Source organism: Labrus mixtus, chromosome 3 (genome assembly GCF_963584025.1).
Source record: "Labrus mixtus chromosome 3, fLabMix1.1, whole genome shotgun sequence".
Lineage (NCBI taxonomy): Eukaryota > Metazoa > Chordata > Actinopteri > Labriformes > Labridae > Labrus > Labrus mixtus.
This window is the reverse complement of record NC_083614.1, coordinates 13,545,678-13,564,847: the sequence shown is the minus strand read 5'-3', so window position 1 is coordinate 13,564,847 and position 19,170 is coordinate 13,545,678. Positions and strand designations below refer to the sequence as shown.

The 19,170-nt window shown below is 42.9% G+C and overlaps 2 protein-coding genes across 3 annotated transcripts; both read right to left on the bottom strand.

Annotated features, from left to right (window-relative positions):
- Nucleotides 1-1,041: 1,041 nt before the first annotated feature.
- Nucleotides 1,042-5,594, bottom strand: faslg (Fas ligand (TNF superfamily, member 6)). The gene is made up of 4 exons (XM_061032151.1): nt 5,238-5,594; nt 4,176-4,218; nt 4,027-4,083; nt 1,042-3,420 (listed from the first exon to the last, which is right to left on the bottom strand). Exons 1-4 carry the CDS (start codon nt 5,517-5,519, stop codon nt 3,002-3,004), a joined length of 801 nt encoding a protein of 266 aa, XP_060888134.1. The 5' UTR covers nt 5,520-5,594; the 3' UTR covers nt 1,042-3,001.
- A 714-nt stretch (nt 5,595-6,308) lies between these two features.
- si:dkey-86e18.1 (uncharacterized protein LOC557342 homolog) lies at nt 6,309-12,440 on the bottom strand. 2 transcript variants are annotated; one of them, XR_009666956.1, is made up of 6 exons: nt 12,298-12,440; nt 12,019-12,059; nt 11,866-11,940; nt 8,844-9,033; nt 8,067-8,719; nt 6,309-6,575 (listed from the first exon to the last, which is right to left on the bottom strand). XR_009666956.1 is itself a non-coding variant. In XM_061032127.1 (5 exons), the coding sequence occupies exons 1-5, from the start codon at nt 12,362-12,364 to the stop codon at nt 8,268-8,270; spliced, it is 825 nt and encodes a 274-aa protein (XP_060888110.1). In that variant the 5' UTR covers nt 12,365-12,440; the 3' UTR covers nt 6,309-8,267. The 2 variants fall into 2 exon arrangements, 1 of the variants encoding a protein (XP_060888110.1); XM_061032127.1 differs by having other exon boundaries at nt 6,309-8,719.
- Between the last annotated feature and the right edge of the window lie 6,730 nt (nt 12,441-19,170).

Genomic DNA, 19,170 nt, shown 5'->3' with positions numbered 1-19,170 from the left:
TATAATTATTTTTAATTTATCGATGATTCATTTAAAATCAGATTTTTACTGTAGGAGCTTGTTTTAAACTGTTTTTTAAAAACTGCTCCTAAAGATGATTTTCATTCTAAATGTCTCTGCTGATTATTTTCTCCATTAATTGATCGAATGTTTGGTTTATGAAGCCCAGATTGAGAGTCAGCAGGATGACTGTTTCATATACTTTCATAACATAAAAGACGTCCTCCTTGGCTAAATAATTGTTCATGGAAGTTGATGCTATTTAATGAATTCATACCTATAATTTTAAGACGTTTGATAAGAAAGCAGTACAGATGATTTAACCCTCCCTGGTTATAGACACCAGCATCACCCACCTGCTTCTGAAACCTTAATTTACATCTAACACTGTGAGGATTTAAACATTAACGGCTTTACACAATTTTAGTAAAAATTTTTGTAAACAATACAATCTTATATTTAAAAAAAGTTATTTTAAAAATCAATAGTATCAGAAAGTACCAAAGCTGTGAAAAAATATCAGAGGGCTTATTCACAAAGCTCCCTGAGTACAAAGAGTAGAGACATAGTTTTTGAGAAATTCTGACAATCGTGAAAAATTTCCCCTTAAAGTAAGGACTAGATCCTTGTAGAGAAAGAAAATTATTCACAAAGTATGTTAGCCCTTAACAGAGCTCCTGAGGAGGAGTGAAGAGGACTTTTAAAAATAAACAATTACAGCTCTGTCACAGCCTCATGTTAATATCAATTAGATCAGGTAATAACATTAACATTATTTATTATCAATGTAAATAAACACAAGTAATTAAATGTAAGGGTACAGCAAGGAAGGACTCACACAGTCTGGTTGAACGGACAGAGATCATTTCTGCAGCGTTTCAGTCCATCTTTGACTTTGTTAAGTGCAAAGTGAGACTGTATGTTGAGTCCCTCTAAAGGGGATTTACTCCACAAGAGTATCTGAGTAACCTGAACTCTCAGCAGGTGAAGAGGCTGCTGCACAGTGGGCTTGTGTTTTTAAACACGTTGTGATCTATATACTTTAAAGTATGAATTATAATTTATTCAACAGGGATGTTAATTTCATAATAATGTTCATGATTACATAATGTCTGACTAGATTCTATGATTAAGTTGATTAATTTCACTCTTTCTTTGCACATTTTACTAAGAGAAAATTTTGAGTCGTTTTTTTAAACAGCCAATCACAGCTTTTGAAAAAATGTGTCTTACCTAGTAACAGGGTTGACCACACCTCCTCATTATGATAAAAGTTTCCTCTCAGTTGCTCTGAGACTGTTTCTAAATGTCTCCTCTATGACTCCTTGATATAAGTTTTTAAGCTAACCTATGTAGGAGCTCTGTGAGAGGATTGTCACAGCTGTTTGTGAGTACGTTAACAGATCTTTAGTCATATTTCTAACAAAAAGCAGCTGCATGAGAAAAGAGAGAGAGTACTGTCAAAATGCTGAAATACATTCCCCACTTTTCAGGGATCAAAAACAAGAACTGATCCAATATTGTGTGTCTAGAACCTCTATTTTTGTGCCGTGGTATCAAACAGGTATCAATATCACTGTTACTAGAATCTATCTGAGACTTCAGAGGGTGTTTTCTAGTGAAACACAGACTGCGGGCTGAACTTCACTTTGAACAAACACCATCACAGTGAGAACCAAGAGATCAGAGAAACAACCAAACCACAAATCTGCTGCTGCACTCACATCATCATTTTACCATTTCATCACTTCATTACTCAGAGATCAGATGTTCATTTGCAAGAGAATTAATCATCGTATAATATCCAAACAAATCTCATATTAAAAGCAGACTCGAATCCCAAAATGTTTAATTTACTTTGAATGATGACAAAGAAAACAGATTTCTTCATTGATATATGATTTCACTGAAAAAAAACAAAAACAACAACATCAGTTAATAATCTATAATTAAATTAATTTGCAGTTAAGTTTCTCGATCAATGATTGACAATTAACTGATCATCAGTCAGTCTCAGAGTTATACAGGATTCAGCTCTGCACAGGAGGATCACAGTCTGTAAACCTGCATCAGGAAACACAACAGAAACATTTAACACATCTAATTATCAATTAATGTCTTCTGATTATTTTACTCCTGGAGATCATCAGATTGGCATCAAGTCAACATTAAAATGAGATCATAATCAGCTGATCTCGGCAAAGTCTCCTCATGAATCCTCCTGTTTCACTGAAACACTGATCAGACACTTTTTCTGAGTTTAGTCCCTGAAATGAAAGAAACGTTTCTTTTTCTCCGCTCTGAGCTCAGGCGTCAACCTTGTGGGTAAAAGTAGCAGAAACATTTTGAGTCTGCAGAGCAGAGACCCTCTAGAAGTTCACACAGGAAGGAAACACGTCAGAGCTGCGTCCCCTCATCTGTACTCGCCGCCACCGCTCACTCTGTGGTGACACAAGTAGAGGGGGTTCAATTGCAGCGATTCACCATGCACTGTGCTCTTTGTTCTCAATATTGAATTTTTTTTTAACACATTTCAGAAGAACAGAATGAGGAGCTTCTGGCTGACTGAATGAGGTCAGGCTGATGATCAGGAAGTCGTATGAGGACCAGTTCTGGTGAGAAAGATTTCCAGTGGTCACAAACAGACCTGCTGTGGGAGTTTTTCACACGTCTGACTGCTCAAACTTCACCAACTAAGATTCAATTGAAAAGATGGCATCTCTTTATTTTCTTCATAAAACAGTCTAATTTTAAAAGATCACATCACACATCAAACTTTAAAATAAATATGAAAAATGCAATGACTCAATCAGTGCATTAGTGTTACTCTGAAAGGCCCAAACTGTTCATGTTTTGTTTTTTTAACCCTGCAGAGGCTCAAGTCCTGCTCCTCCCTGCAGCTCTAAACATCATGTACAGTGAAGAGTTTAGATTTAACCACATGTAAAGTGATGAGTTCAGATGGAACATGTCTGTACAGTTTAAGCTGTGTTCGAACTCTTCAGATTTTGTAGAGGCCGAAGAAGTTGGCGTAGGGAACGCGTCGCAGGTCGTTGGGCTGAGAAATGTTCACGTAGACTCGGTCTAGCTTCTGCAGCTGCAGGGCCGAGCCCAGGTAGCTCTCTGTGGTCCAGGAGAGTCCGGTCCTTAGAGAGCAGAACCCCGCCCTGTGCGCCTCCATCAAGCTCAGAGGATTCGTCCGGCCTGCTCGCTGCACGAACACGACATGCCGGAAGGAGGACTCGGGGGAGCAGTCCTTTAAGGTAAGCTCCACACGGGAGTAAATGTGGTACAGTCCTGTCTCATTCACCTGCAGAGCTCCGTCCTGATACCTGTAGGCCACGGCCCCTAGTGTGAAGCCCCGTCCTGCATGAGGTTCCCAGAGAAGAGTGTGAGCCCGGGAGACACCATCCATCCGCCCTGCAGGAGAGAGGAGAGGAGAGAGGAGAGAGGAGAGAGGAGAGAGGAGAGAGGAGAGAGGAGAGAGGAGAGAGGAGGAGTTAGAGCAGAGGATCTGACTGAATCACAATGTGTTTGGCTGATTGTTTCCCTTAACTCCAGAAAACACCTCTGATCTACTATACTGCTGTTTTAAAGATGCATGCATCTTCTCCATTCAAATAACAAATTCTGGGGCTCTAACTCATCATTGTACTCTGTCTGATCGAGTAGGCTTGCCTGCACTGCCCACTCATAGACTTAATCACTGACGTGTCCCTATTCATAAGTCAGTACTTGTGTGATCTTATTCATGGAAAATATGTCAGAAGCCTCAGTCTTTGCTGTGTGACCCAGTCACTGATATCTATCTCCAAAGTGTGTCTTGAAACGTGAAAAGGAGTTTCATGTTCACTGCTGGAAGATTTGTGTCTGGGGGAGCTGGTCTCTTTGAATCTGTTTAAAAGTAGATTCAAAGTTTTGGAGAAATATGCATCAGGTTATAATTTTAATAAGGACTTCCTTCCTTCTCTATGTTTCCTGGTTAAATAAACTTAAACTAGAAATAAGTGTGCATTGTGATGTCACCTGTCACATGTGCTGCAGTTCTGATGTCCTCTCGTCTCCACGCAGGGTCAGAGAAACCTGAAACATCATCACAGTGTCATCAGCTCCTCTGCTCCTGCTTGCACACATTCTCAATGCTCATGTGAGTGTGTGTGTGTGGGTTAACTCACCGATCTGCTTCTGCGCACTGTGTGGCTCACTCACAGGTTTAACCTTCAGAGAAACAGAGGATTAGATCAGACTCGCGCCTGCAGAGGAAATCCTGTCTCACCGGACCTCCGACCACATTCAGTGCCTGCTCTGTTTTTAAATGTCACTCAGTGTTAAATTCACTTTAAACTCTGCAGAGTAGAGCTGTCGCCATACCACAATTATAAACTTTGATATGCTTCTAGTAGAGTTAAAATATAGATACCTGTTGGATGCCACGGCAACAAGAAAGAGGAGTTCTAGACACTTTTAATTCCCGAAAATTGCAGACAAACTCCTGCACACTGTCTATATTGCACAAAACATTGCCCGTGTTTTAGTTTCTATTTGTACAATTTAAACAGTGTGCAGAAGTTTGTCTGCAAATTTTGATGGATTCATTCCTCTCCTACCCCTGTCTTATGTAACTGATTTAGTTTTCTTGAAAGTTTATGTAGGCTACTTTGTGATACTATCAATCACTGAAATAGCAGATTGTATCGTTTTAAAACACAAGTAATCAAGTACTGAACCTTCCACCCTCACAGCTCTCCATCAGCAAAGTGAAACTCACACCTTTAATCGCACTGCCCCCATAAAGACTGCGCAAGAACTATACAGAGGGGGAACTATTCAAATGAACATTATCGCCTCACAATCTTTCATAATTTCTCCCCTCACTGCTCTTTGTAACTGTCCACAGTGAGCTGCAGGCTGCATCGGTTCTTAAACTTTACTCAGACAGTCATGCAGAGAAAAGTGTTTTAAAGAGCAAAGAGTACAAAAACATTGTTTTTATCTCTGCTCTGTAAGGTGACCTTGAGAGTTTTGAAAGACGCCTTTAAATAAAATGTATTATTATTATTATTAGTCCCGGAATAGAGACAAATAAATAATAATAAAATAAATACAGACAAAAAGCTTATAGGCCTATCAAAAACTAAAGAAATGTCAGAGATCAATACAAGGTGAATAAGAGAAAGAAATACGCACTTGGATTGACTTAGAGAAAAAAGACACTCAGTGAAGTTGGCAGTGCTCACCTGTCGGAGCTCCTTCAGCTCTCTCTGCAGCGTGTAGATCTGGAAAGCCTCGAAGCCGAGTGCGGCGAACACAAGCAGGAACAGCATCAGGACCAGCATGGCCGTGCCGGGACGCACACCCAGGCAGCCCCCGCTCCTCTCCTGGCTCCTCCGTCTCTCCTGAGGGGGTGGGAAGGACCAGCAGGGTACAAGGTTGGGCTGATTGGCAGGATACTGCGGACCCCCTCCTCCGTCCACGAGGAATACCTGAGGGAAGGGGTAGTTCTGTTCATGGTGGGTCATGATGCTGCAGAGAGACACTGTGTGCACGTCTGATCAATTTCACTTTAATCAAAGACTAACTCTGCAGTACATGTATGCACCTCCTGCAGGCCCCGCCCACAGGCACACAACACGCTGAGGACATGCTAGTTGTCATAATGTCATCACAGGAACCCACAAACTGTCATCCCCACATCCACCCACCCTGCTAGATGAAGTTAAACTTCATGAAACTTTAACATTCAGAACTGTTTGCATAGACAGATCTGCTGAAGGGGGGGGGGGGGGGGGGGGGCAGGAAGCTGGAGGTTTCAGCTGACCCCCCATGACTAACCAGAGACAAATTCCACGAAAGGAAACACTGAGCAACACGGAACTTAATTTACCTAAGTTTCACGTCTAAACCAACAGATTACATATGCTTTACACTGCGGGAGGGGGGGTGGGGTTCTGACCAATGTACTCTGTTTCAGGGGCTCTGAGATGTTTGGCAAAACAGAAAAAAAAGTACAATCCACAAATTTAACTAAAAGCTCCCAGCAAAAGTGTGCAGATCCTCTTTTAATTCTTTCCTTCAGTTTGATTGTTGATCCAGCAGCTGTGAAAGCTTTTCTTTAGATCTGCATACCCTACAACTTGCTTTGTCTGTTGGGTCAGAAACGCTTCACATCTGCAGCCTCTCCTGAATCTGACTCGATCTGTCAAGTAACTTTAGCTTTCAGAGACAACTGGTTTGGAGCAGTTTTTACATACAAACCAGAAACACAGAAATAATGAAAAACATGAAGCAAAAGAGCTCAAACATTTGAATCAGATATCAATTTTAATAAATAAACAAACTTCCAAAATGATTCAGGGATGTGTCTGTACAGAAAGAAAAGAAAACCCTGCACAGCATTGAAATCTGACTGCACAGAGGATGAAGCGTTTCATTAAAGCAGTTTTAGTTTCACAAGCAGGTAAGATGCTGGCAAAAATACCTGCAGCTTTAAGGAGGATCTGTCTGTTGCAAAAATTATTCAGATTTCTTTGTTTCACTGTGATGATCTTTGACTAAACTGTTCAAACGCTGTGTCTCTGTGAGACCTGCAGGCAAAAGGAAAGTTGAATAAAAACACCAGTAAAGATCTCTAAATGCTTCTTTATAAACATTCGTCTATCTGGGATCCTCTGTGTGCGTGTGTGCCGGTGCATCAGTAATGCAGCAGTTTGAGCTGTCAGCAGACCCTAGGTGGGAAAAAGAAGCACATGAAACAAAAAAGACGTCTGCAGCTGAGATGGTGGTACAGAGGAGAGGTGAGAAAAAACCTCCACATTCACCTCAGAGACCAGTTTACAGGAACACACACACTCACACAGTATTATCAGTATATGTCGCTGTGGTCTCTGCCATCCTGACTCGGAGTTCAAACTGCATAAACTGCTCCTCACTGTGGTTTCAAGTTTCCACCAGACTTGAGATAGTTTCTGTCGATTAATAAATACCTTTTAATATATTAGTAAGCTGTGTGTGTGGGTGTGTTTGTGTGCGTGTTCAGCAGGCTGTCACACCATATTTAGTTTTTTATTGTACTTGTCCACCAACAGTTTATGGTGAGAAATCAATAATTCTTTGTTTTATACAGTAATCTGTCAAGTCCTCTGAGATCCTCCGTAGCCACACAGACACACAGTCACAGGAATTTCGTCATTTTGCAGGAGTTTGTCTGCATTTTTTATTTATTTAACATTACCATGGTATCAAACAAGTATCTATATCGTTTAAAATTCTGGTATGGAGTCAACATTTTTTGTGTGACGCTCTCAGCTGCATCATGTTACACACCCTGTGTTTCGTTTTTGCATACCCCTGCAGAGCTGAAGGGAAACGCTGTAAGCCCCAGTACGCACACTTAGCCAAGACTTAAAGGGTAACTCCGTCAAACAGCCAGTTTCCCAGAAGAGTCACACTGAAAGCCCAGCACACTGTGATGGAAGGTGGTGAGGTGTTGGGGTCTAATTAGGTCGCCAACCTGAGAGGAGGCAGGAGGTGAAGAACTGAATCAGCAGGAATCTCTCTGCTGTGAACAGCCGTGTGGTCATGATGACTGATTTCATTAATCTGCTCGATCATAATGATGAAACACACACATGCGCGCGCGCACACACACACACGCACACACACACACACACACACACACCGAGAGCTACAGATGTTTGAGAGGTAAACTGTATTAAACATACAGTGTCATAATGAGGGGCTGCAGAGTCGCTCTGATCAACAAACTTTCTTCTTCTTTTTCGATATATAAATTTTTTCTGGGAAATGTGAATCTCCTCAAACAATAAATCCCAATGTTATCATGATACAAGTTATATGTGTTTCCACAATCTGTGTGCGGATAGGATCCTCAATTTGTTATCGATACTAATACCATTATCAAGACTCCATAATCAGAGCCATTTTCAATACCACAAGTAATACTTATCTATTATTTCTTCTTCTGTGATATCTTCAATATTTAGGTTGAAAGACCTAAATATTGAATATTGAGACGAGCAGCTAAAGCTGCCCTCTTGGCCGGTCACCCTAGTGAAAGAGATTTTGGTCTCAATAGGTTAATTAAGTGGTTAAATAATGGTTAAATGAAATAATTAAAAAAAGTTTAATCCATTTTTTATCGTCTTATTTTTGCCTCTGCCACTGAGCAGAACTCACTAACAAATAACACAGAAAAATTGTTTTGTATTTCAAATGTAGAAACGTGTGGACCCTTCAGAAAAAAAACGTCACCTGCTCTCCTCCTCCTCCTCAGAGGACGAAGAGTAACAGGCCAGTCCCAGGATGTGAGTCGTCCTGTCTGTGGTCTCAATGACCGAGGATTTCCCACAATTCCCTTGTGTCTCTGAGTCTCTGCTCCTACTGTTGGAGGAGGACGAGGAATTTACCAGGTTAGGGAGTCCAGCCTGCAGGACGCGGGTCAGACTGTGAGTGTGAGAGGAAGCGAGCTGTGAGGGAGGTCCTCTGAACGCAGCAGCAGACACACACAGCTTCATGTGGTCAAAGAGGAGGGGCTGGTCCTGATTCTGGTCCTCAGAGAGCCCTTCTGATGATCCTGAGAGAGGATTGGTCAGAAACGTGACGGCTCTGTCAGAGTCTGATGGTCTGTTACAGTCTGGACCCTCCTCAGATCGTCTGTCAGTACTGACTCCGTCAGAGTCACTAAGACGAGGAGTTTTCACTGAATCGATAAGGAGAAGGAGGAGGAGGAGGAGTTAACTGACTGGGTCTTATAGCAAATGTTCAACCAATCAAAAAAACCTTTCAGAAACATGTAAAGCAGACAATTGAGAGCCAACAGTTACCTGAACTGGATGTGCCGGAGGGGTCAGCACGGCGTTTGTGGTATGCTCGGGGCGTCCACGGCGAGTGTTTACAGGTCGGGTCGAGTACTCGTAGTTTGGACATGAAGCTTTTATACTCTTTCTCTAAAGAGTCAATGTGCTGCTGGAACTGAGCGATCTTCCTCTCTGGGTAATGAGAGAGCTGGGACTGCTGTGAGAACATATACAACAACTTCAACAACAACAACAACAACAACAGGTACAATGACAACAACAAGTGAAACACAACAACAAATACAAGGACAACAATAAAAACCTCAAGAGAACAAGACAAACACAACCTCAAGACACACAACAACGAGACAAACACAATCTTAGTCAGACAACAACAACAATACAGCAACAAGAAAAAACACAACCTCAGAACATACAACAACAAAACAAACGTTTTGAGTTTAAAGAGTGACCATGTTTACTGGTGACCCAGTCGAATGTGTCTGTGGTTGTCATAGTTACAACAGATGTTGGTGTCCTAAGGAAGTGTCTTTATTTTATAATGATGTCACGATACACTCATCGGATATGTCTTTAATGAAAAACTAAACAAAGAGGCATTAACAGTACTCGAAACATCATGGACTGTACATGTTTCTGGAGGGAAGCCCAACCATGGTGTTCCATGTTGGAAATGCTGACTGTACCAAACATGTGGTCAACCTAACACCAGACAGAGAGGTGGAGCTGATCTGAGGCCTGAAATCTCCTGACACAGACAGATATGAAATGAAAGTCACCAGTTAACATGGTCACTCATTCAACCTAAACACCGGCTCATGTTTATCATACAAGATCAATGTTAGCATCATTGAACGGCAGATAGTACTAGATCACTATACTGACCTGCAGACAGTACTAGATCACTATACTGACCTGCAGATAGTACTAGATCACTATACTGACCTGCAGACAGTACTAGATCACTATACTGACCTGCAGATAGTACTAGATCACTTCACTGACCTGCAGATAGTACTAGATCACTATACTGACCTGCAGATAGTAGTAGATCACTATACTGACCTGCAGATGGTACTAGATCACTATACTGACCTGCAGATAGTACTAGATCACTATACTGACCTGCAGATGGTACTAGATCACTTCACTGACCTGCAGATAGTACTAGATCACTATACTGACCTGCAGATAGTACTAGATCACTATACTGACCTGCAGATAGTACTAGATCACTATACTGACCTGCAGATGGTACTAGATCACTATACTGACCTGCAGATAGTACTAGATCACTTCACTGACCTGCAGATAGTACTAGATCACTTCACTGACCTGCAGATAGTACTAGATCACTATACTGACCTGCATATAGTACTAGATCACTTCACTGACCTGCAGATAGTACTAGATCACTATACTGACCTGCAGATAGTAGTAGATCACTATACTGACCTGCAGATGGTACTAGATCACTATACTGACCTGCAGATAGTACTAGATCACTATACTGACCTGCAGATAGTACTAGATCACTTCACTGACCTGCAGATAGTACTAGATCACTATACTGACCTGCAGATAGTAGTAGATCACTATACTGACCTGCAGATGGTACTAGATCACTATACTGACCTGCAGATAGTACTAGATCACTATACTGACCTGCAGATGGTACTAGATCACTTCACTGACCTGCAGATAGTACTAGATCACTATACTGACCTGCAGATGGTACTAGATCACTATACTGACCTGCAGATAGTACTAGATCACTTCACTGACCTGCAGATAGTACTAGATCACTTCACTGACCTGCAGATAGTACTAGATCACTATACTGACCTGCAGGTAGTACTAGATCACTATACTGACCTGCAGATAGTACTAGATCACTATACTGACCTGCAGATAGTACTAGATCACTTCACTGACCTGCAGGTAGTACTAGATTACTATACTGACCTGCAGGTAGTACTAGATCACTTCACTGACCTGCAGATAGTACTAGATCACTATACTGACCTGCAGATAGTACTAAATCACTTCACTGACCTGCAGGTAGTACTAGATCACTATACTGACCTGCAGATAGTACTAAATCACTTCACTGACCTGCAGGTAGTACTAGATCACTTCACTGACCTGCAGATAGTACTAGATCACTTCACTGACCTGCAGGTAGTACTAGATCACTTCACTGACCTGCAGATAGTACTAGATCACTAAACTGACCTGCAGATAGTATTAAATCACTTCACTGACCTGCAGGTAGTACTAGATTACTATACTGACCTGCAGGTAGTACTAGATCACTTCACTGACCTGCAGATAGTACTAAATCACTTCACTGACCTGCAGGTAGTACTAGATCACTTCACTGACCTGCAGATAGTACTAGATCACTTCACTGACCTGCAGATAGTACTAGATCACTATACTGACCTGCAGATAGTACTAGATCACTATACTGACCTGCAGATAGTACTAGATCACTATACTGACCTGCAGGTAGTACTAGATCACTTCACTGACCTGCAGATAGTACTAGATCACTATACTGACCTGCAGGTAGTACTAGATCACTATACTGACCTGCAGATAGTACTAGATCACTTCACTGACCTGCAGATAGTACTAGATCACTATACTGACCTGCAGATAGTAGTAGATCACTTCACTGACCTGCAGATAGTACTAGATCACTATACTGACCTGCATATAGTACTAGATCACTATACTGACCTGCATATAGTACTAGATCACTATACTGACCTGCAGATAGTACTAGATCACTATACTGACCTGCAGGTAGTACTAGATCACTATACTGACCTGCAGATAGTACTAGATCACTTCACTGACCTGCAGATAGTACTAGATCACTATACTGACCTGCAGATAGTACTAGATCACTATACTGACCTGTAGCAGGTTATAATCGATCACTGATCTACAGGTTATAATCGATCACTGATCTACAGGTAATAATCGATCACTGATCTACAGGTAATACTTGATCACTGACCTGCAGATAATACTCGATCTCTGACTTGATGCTGGGGATCCACTTCTTCACAGAAGAGGCTGAATTCAGAGCGGACTGAGGAGACAGAATGTGTGAATGAATGAAGCTGCTCAGAGAGTAAATCGGATCTTATTGAATGATTTTAATCTTTACCAGCCGAGGTCTCCGCTCAGGAACGTCTCTGAGACGACCTTCTGTGAGGACAAAAACACAACATCAGGCTTTGCTCTGAGCTACATGCTATCTGTCAGCAAACACAAGAGCGGTCCGGTAACATTCAGAGAAACAACTGGCCTGTTTACAGAACATTTTGTGAGATTACTCAAACTGAGATGACTCTACCTCTGCAGGAGGAGCTACGTAGAGCTAGTTAGTGTGGCTAACAGCCAAAGCTAGCTGTCCGCATCAGATATACAGACAGCATGGTCTCACCCTCTCTCTCTCTCTGCAGCCACAGTCTGTTAAGCCTGCCCTGCTGTTTCTCCGAGTTTCTCGCCATTTTCACGCCTCAGTCCGTCAGACAACCGGCTAAAGCGAAACAATGTCACGTGATGACAACAAATCCTTTAGATTTCCGGTTGTTCGACTTTCTTCTTCTGTGCATCTATCTTGTGACCTCTATCTTATTGCATCTATCTTGTTGCATTACCGCCACCTAATGGGTTGAAGGCGTTTAACGTTAAATGTACGAGTCTACACAAAGTTCTCCCTTTCATTACCAACACCCATTCAGACACATTAGTCTGAGTCTGGGCTTCCTTTAGTGTTATGTATCATTCCTCTCCCATAACATAACACATATAGTAATGTTATGTATAATTATAATATAGTAATAATAATATAGGCACTTTCTGAGAGCACCCAGAACCATTAATCTGCTTGGACTTTAACAGGCGCAGCTTTAACTTTTAAAACCAAGTCTACATCATGTATAAGAAATGTGTGTGGATCATGGCAGCATGCTTTAAAGTAGAAATGTTTATCTTTACCTCAGTGAGAGTGGTTTAAAAAAATACACGACATCTGCTCGCTTTGAACTCGTTTTACTAATTTTTATTTTATTTTACCTCACCAAATTAATGTTACTCCTCAGCTAAATTAAACCATATTTGAACAAATGTATAAATCTGTGTCAAGATAATCGTTAAATTAATTTCTGTCAGTATTCTGTATCAATAAATTGGTTCGTTTTGAAATATTTTCATCATTTTGGGCCAAAATACTACAAATAAGTACAGAGATGTTTATTTAAAACAGAGGTTATTAAACTTAACATGCAGTACATTAAACCCACAGGTTTCTGTTTCCATTCATTTGCAACATATTTAATTTAATTTATTGAGAAAGAAAATGTGTCAGATTTTCTGTTGAAAAAGAAACAATGTCTGGGTGGAAAAGTGATGTGGCGGGGAGGAAACCTGAAAAAACTCCTGCCTTCTCAGCCTCTGTGGTTTCATGTTTTCATGTCAGAGCTTCCTATTGGCTCATCTACTATTACACGAGACGAAACACAAAAGGAAATTCAATTTTCATCATCAGCAGATTGTGATACATCTCTGCAGGTTTGAGAACAGGGAGATAAAGGTGAGACTACCAGGTGTTTGTGGCCGTTTATTTATTAAAATCAGACACATCAGACATTACAAACTACATTAAAACATAACATAACAACACAAACAAACACACAAAGCGTAAATAAACTGCACTGAGAGTCTGCAGACATGTTAGCAGAATGGAACAGAGCAGTCATGAGATCAAATAATAATTCAACTTTGATATTATTTTATTGAAAATCAATGTTGATTCCAGGGCGGCTGTGGCTCAGTTGGTACAGGCGGTCTTCTCTCAGCCGGAAGGTTGGGGGTTCAATCCCCAGCTCCTGCAGCCACATGATGTGTCCTTGGGCAAGACACTGAACCTCAAGTAGCTCCCACTGCTTCATCGGTGGTGTATGCATGTGTATGAATGGGATTAGTTACTTCTGATGGTCTCTTTCTACATAGCAACCTCCCCCATCAGTGTGTGAATGGGTAGGTGTGACATCGATGTGGTGGTTGGACATTTTTGTGTATTTTCCTGGTTTGCTTTTGGTTTGGTGCTTGTGTTTTTTCTTTCAGAGGCTGGGCGTGGCTTACTGGCTGCTGGAGCTCTCTGCAATCACTCACCTGATCATCATCTGTAATCACCGGCTGCAGCATTTATACCCTGGTTCACCTCTCCCAAACTGCCAGATTATTTCCGCCTACACCGTGGTAGATCGGCTGTCAGAATCAGTACGACTTTTTGTACTTTGAAATTACCTATGACTTATTGTCCCTTGCCTCTCATTCAAGCCTCACCAGCCTTCACCAGCCTCACCTCAATAAATACCCCTTTTACCCACCACCCTGTTTTCCGGTCTTGCTATTGGGTCCACTTAAAACCTTTTTAAGGTCGTAACAGAATAATCTGGCCACCATGGACCCAGCGGACCAAGACCCCCTTCCCCAGGCCCTCTCCAGCCAAGGAGCCCTTATTGGAAGACATGACAATATGCTACAGGAAGTTATGGAATCTCTACAGAGTCTTCACAGGAACATCTCCCACATCAACTCTCAGCTCACACAGCTTTCAGTTCAAGCTGCTACTCCTGGTACATCACCTTCAACCTTTGTGAGTAACCCTACTGCTACACCAGTTCCTCAAGCTCCCTCCCCCACCCACCTCAGAGAACCATTTGTGCCCCCACCTGAACAGTATTCTTGTGATTTAGGTTCTTGTGGCCGCTTCCTTCTTCAGTGCTCTCTAGTGTTTGACCAACAGCCTTCTAGTTATCCTTCTGACAGATCTAGGATAGCTTATGTTATGAACTTGTTTACGGGGTAAAGTGGGTCAGTGGGCTACAGCTTTGTGGGAGAATAAGTCACCAGTTGTAGAATCTTTTGCTTTATTCTCATTTGAGTTACGTAAAGTTTTTGATCATCCTGTTCAGGGTCAGGAGGCAGTTAAACACCTGTTGTCTCTTCGTCAAGGTTCCCAGCCAGTAGCTACTTTTTCTGTTGATTTTCGGATTTTAGCTTCAGAGTTGGGACGAGTTATCACTTCTGGGAGTTTTTGTTAAAGGTCTGTCTGAGGAGCTTAAGGATGAATTAACTTCCCGAGATGAACCTAATTCACTCGAGGATCTAATTTCTCTAGCTATTAAGATGGACAACAGGCTTAGGAAAAGACACAGGGAGAGAGGTAGCCGACCCCGCAGGTTTGCTCCCACCCTGCACACTCAGGCTTCCCAGACTCCCAGTCCTCCCCCTTCTCCACCTACCAATCCTCTAGTGCCCCCTGCAGCTTCGGGCGGAGCCCATGCAATTGGGAAGAGCCCGCCTGACTCCCAGTGAACGCCAACGACGCATGCACCTCAAGCTGTGCATTTACTGTGGCCAAGCTGGTCACTTCCTGGTTTCCTGTCCTTCCACGCCAAAAGGAGGGGCTCATCAGTAGGAGAGAGCGCACTGGTGAGCCGAACCTCCTCTACCCCCTGCTCTCCATTTCAGATCACCTTACCTGCCTCCATCCATTGGACTAATCACTCTCTCCCTGTCAGGGTGTTAATTGACTCCGGAGCCGATGACAGTTTCATTCACGATGAGTTGGTGAGTCAAGCTGATATCTCCGCCGTGACATTGGATTCTCCCAAAGTTGTTACTGCCTTGGATGGTCGTCTCATAGCCACAGTGTGTCTCATTGCATCTCACCTATATCCCTCATCATCTCTAGTAACCACCGTGAAAACGTACAACTCTACGTGATTCATTCTCCAGTTTTTCCTGTGGTCCTTGGTCTCCCTTGGCTAAAGCTACACAATCCTCATATCGACTGGAAGACCTCTTCCATCTCCAGCTAGAGTGTTTTTTTGTCATTCACACTGTCTGCAGTCAACCATCCCAGCTTCCCACAGTTTGACTCCCCCTCCTACTCCTCCTGATCTGTCCGTCGTTCCACCAGAATAACATGACTTGGCAGCAGTTCTCAGCAAGGACCTGGCCCTTTCCCTGCCCCCACATCGCCCTTATGACTGTGCCATTGATCTACTCCCTGGTGTCTCACTCCCTACCAGTCATCTGTACAACTTGGCCCGTCTAGAGAGGGAGGCCATGGAAACATACATCAAGGACTCACTGGCTGCAGGTCTCATCCGCCCTTCCTCCTCTCCCCTCAGGGCAGGCTTTTTCTTTGTGGAAAAAAAAGACAAGTCTCTCTGCCCCTGCATTGACTATCGTGGACTCAATGATATTACAGTCAAGAATAAATATCCTTTGCCTCTTATCGACCCCTCCTTTGAGCCTCCTCTTGGCGCCTTTCCCAGGCTGAAAGGAATTATGATGTGGGGAATAGAGAGTTGCTGGCAGTGGTGTGGGCCCTACAACAATGGAGGTTGGTTGGAAGGAGCAGCGATCTCTTTTTTGATCTGGACAGACCACAAAAACCTCTCGTACCTGTGTTCAGCCAAACGTCTTAAATCCTGTCAAGCCCGCTGGTCCCTATTCCTCAGTAGGTTCAACTAGAACTGGAACCCATTGTTGGAGCAGCCACTTGGGATATTGAGGCGGTTGTGAGAGAGGCTCAAAAGACCCAGCCGGACCCTGGAACAGGACCCCCCAATTGCCTTTTTGTTCCCGACGCTGCTCGGTCGCAAGTCCTCCAGTGGGGACATTCCTCTAAACTCACATGTCATCCAGGTTCTAGCAGAACACTCCTCTTCCTGCGACAACACTTCTGGTGGCCGAGCATGGCTAAGGACACCCGGGAGTTTGTGGCCACCTGCTCTGTCTGTGCCCGGGTTAAGGCCTCACACCCTGCTGGCCTGCTGCACCCTTTGCCCATCCCCAGTCGCCCCTGGTCTCACATTGCTGTGGACTTTGTGACAGGATTGCCTCCTTCTGACGGTAAAACGGTAATTCTTACTATTGTTGACCGTTTTTCGAAGAGTGTTCATTTTATGCCTTTACCCAAGTTGCCCTCAGCCCTCGAGACTGCTAATATTCTCGTTAACCATATTTTCAAACACCATGGAATCCCAGTTGACATTGTCTCAGACTGTGGCCCCTAGTTCTCCTCCAGGGTCTGGAAGGCATTTTGCAACTCTCTGGGTGCAGCAGTCAGTCTCTCCTCAGGGTTTCATCCCCAGACCAACGGCCAGACAGAGAGGGCGAACCAGGACCTGGAGGCAGCCCTCCGCTGTGTCACGGCACATCACCCTGCCTCCTGGAGTTTACATCTGCCCTGGATTGAATACGCCCACAACTCCCTCACCTGCTCGGCCACAGGTATGTCACCTTTCATGGCAGCTAATGGTTTCCAACCCCCTTTATTCCCTACCCAGGAGAAGGAGGTCGTAGTTCCTTCTGTGCAAGAACATTTGAGGCGGATCAGAGACATCTGGAGACATGTCAGGGCCGCTCTTACTCGCTCCTCGCAACGGAACCAACGTCTGCCGGATATGCATTGTTCACCTGCTCCAGAGTATCGCCCTGGTCAGCGAGTGTGGCTCTCCTTTCCTAGACCTTCCCCTTCAGTTCGAGTCACGTAAGCTAGCTCCCCGTTACATTGGACCTTTTGAGATTGAGAGGATCATCAATCCTGTATCTGTCAGGTTAAAGCTCCTTACTTCCCTGAAAATACATCCCACCTTCCATGTATCTCTGCTTAAGCCCGTCTCTTCCAGTGATCTTAGCCCTCCGGCCATTGCCCCTCCTCCCCCCGGATCATTGACAACCACTCGGCCTTCACAGTGAGTAAGATCCTGGTTGTTCGGGGTAGAGGGCGGGGGTACCAGTTTTTAGTGGACTGGGAGGGTTACGGCCCGGAGGAACGGTCATGGATCTCCCGAAAACTCATTCTGGACCACTCCCTGATTCGGGACTTCTATCGTGAACATCCGCACAAGCCCGGTGGGCCCTCACCAGCCTCACCTCAATAAATACCCCTTTTACCCACCACCCTGTTTTCCGGTCTTGCTTTTGGGTCCACTTAAAACCTTTTAAGGTCATAACAATTGATACAAAAGCGCTTTGAATAGTCAGAAGACTATAAAGCACTATAAGCTTAAGTCCATTTACCATACCACTGCAACAAAAAACAAGTCCTAGACACCAAGTATTTGGAACTTTCTTCTTTCAGTTACAAAAATTTGCACACAAACTCCTGCACACTGTCTAAATGACACAAAAACATAGACAACAATTCGGTACATGCGGTAGTATGCAGAAGTTTGTCTGTAATTTTTGATGGATTCTTTCCTCTCAAGACTTATAGATGTAGCTTTTTTTAAATCTTCAGTATGACATGGTATGAATAATAAAAATAACAGAGATTATATTGTTTGAGAACATCTGGGATGGATTAAGAAGTATGACACATTCTGAGAACTTTAGATTGGAATAGCATGTGAGTTGACCACATGAGCTGAAGTATACTTCAATTTATCATCTGGAGATCATGACTGTCTCAGTGTCACATAGGATAAGAAAACTTAAAGTTTGTTGTCAATTATCCAACAGATGTTGAAAAGACACACCAAGCTTCAGATGAAAACATCATTTTAATGTTTTTATTACTAAAGATTTCCACCATGGGGTCCAAAGCCTTCAGTCGCTCTGCCCCCCACCTCTGGAACCCCCTCCCACCACACATCTGCAATATTGACTCTCTCCTCATTTTTAAATATCATCTCAAAACACATCTTTTAAAACGGGCATGTTCAGTCTGATCATTCTCCATCTCATAAATCCTCTACATCCTGTAAATTTGTCTTTTTAATGGTCATTTTATCAATGTATTGTTACTTTGTTGTTTTTATCTCTGCTTTTTAAGGTGACCTTGAGTGTTTTGAAAGGCACCTCTGAAAAAAGCTGTATTATTTTTTATTAATAATCTGCATTAAAATTACATATATATGACTTTGAATATTTCAATGTGACTCACAGACAGTTAAAATCTTCTCCTCACACCCGAGGTCTGATCAGAAATGGGATTTGGTTTAGTTTAGTTTTCAGTGTTAGAGAAGATTTGGGTGTAGTTTCATCCGCTCTAACAGGATGTGATGGGGTTTGAGACGTGGTTTTATGCTGTTTTCAGTTCCTTGACAGATGAAACATACACATTTTTTTTTTCTCTTCCATACATTCTCTCTGAATTTTAACACTTTATTAAACAAACATCATGTTTCTCCAGATTAGTGTCTATGTCCCATTATTGGCATTTTACAGAAACATCTTCCTTCTGCACCCTGCAGTGCTGAAAATGAGCCTCCCCATAGGCTCCTCAGCG

Bases quoted from the DNA above. Each gene is read 5' to 3' on its own strand.
- faslg (XM_061032151.1), bottom strand. From the start codon at position 5,519: ATGACCCACCATGAACAGAACTACCCCTTCCCTCAGGTATTCCTCGTG. The intron at 4,219-5,237 runs GTGAGCACTGCC...GTTTCTCTGAAG, and splicing joins AGCTGAAGGAGCTCCGACAG to GTTAAACCTGTGAGTGAGCC. The intron at 3,421-4,026 runs GTGACATCACAA...TCTCTCCTGCAG, and splicing joins AACTGCAGCACATGTGACAG to GGCGGATGGATGGTGTCTCC.
- si:dkey-86e18.1 (XM_061032127.1), bottom strand. From the start codon at position 12,364: ATGGCGAGAAACTCGGAGAAACAGCAGGGCAGGCTTAACAGACTGTGG. The intron at 11,941-12,018 runs GTAAAGATTAAA...CTGTCTCCTCAG, and splicing joins CTGAGCGGAGACCTCGGCTG to TCCGCTCTGAATTCAGCCTC. The intron at 8,720-8,843 runs GTAACTGTTGGC...TTATCGATTCAG, and splicing joins CTCCGGCACATCCAGTTCAG to TGAAAACTCCTCGTCTTAGT.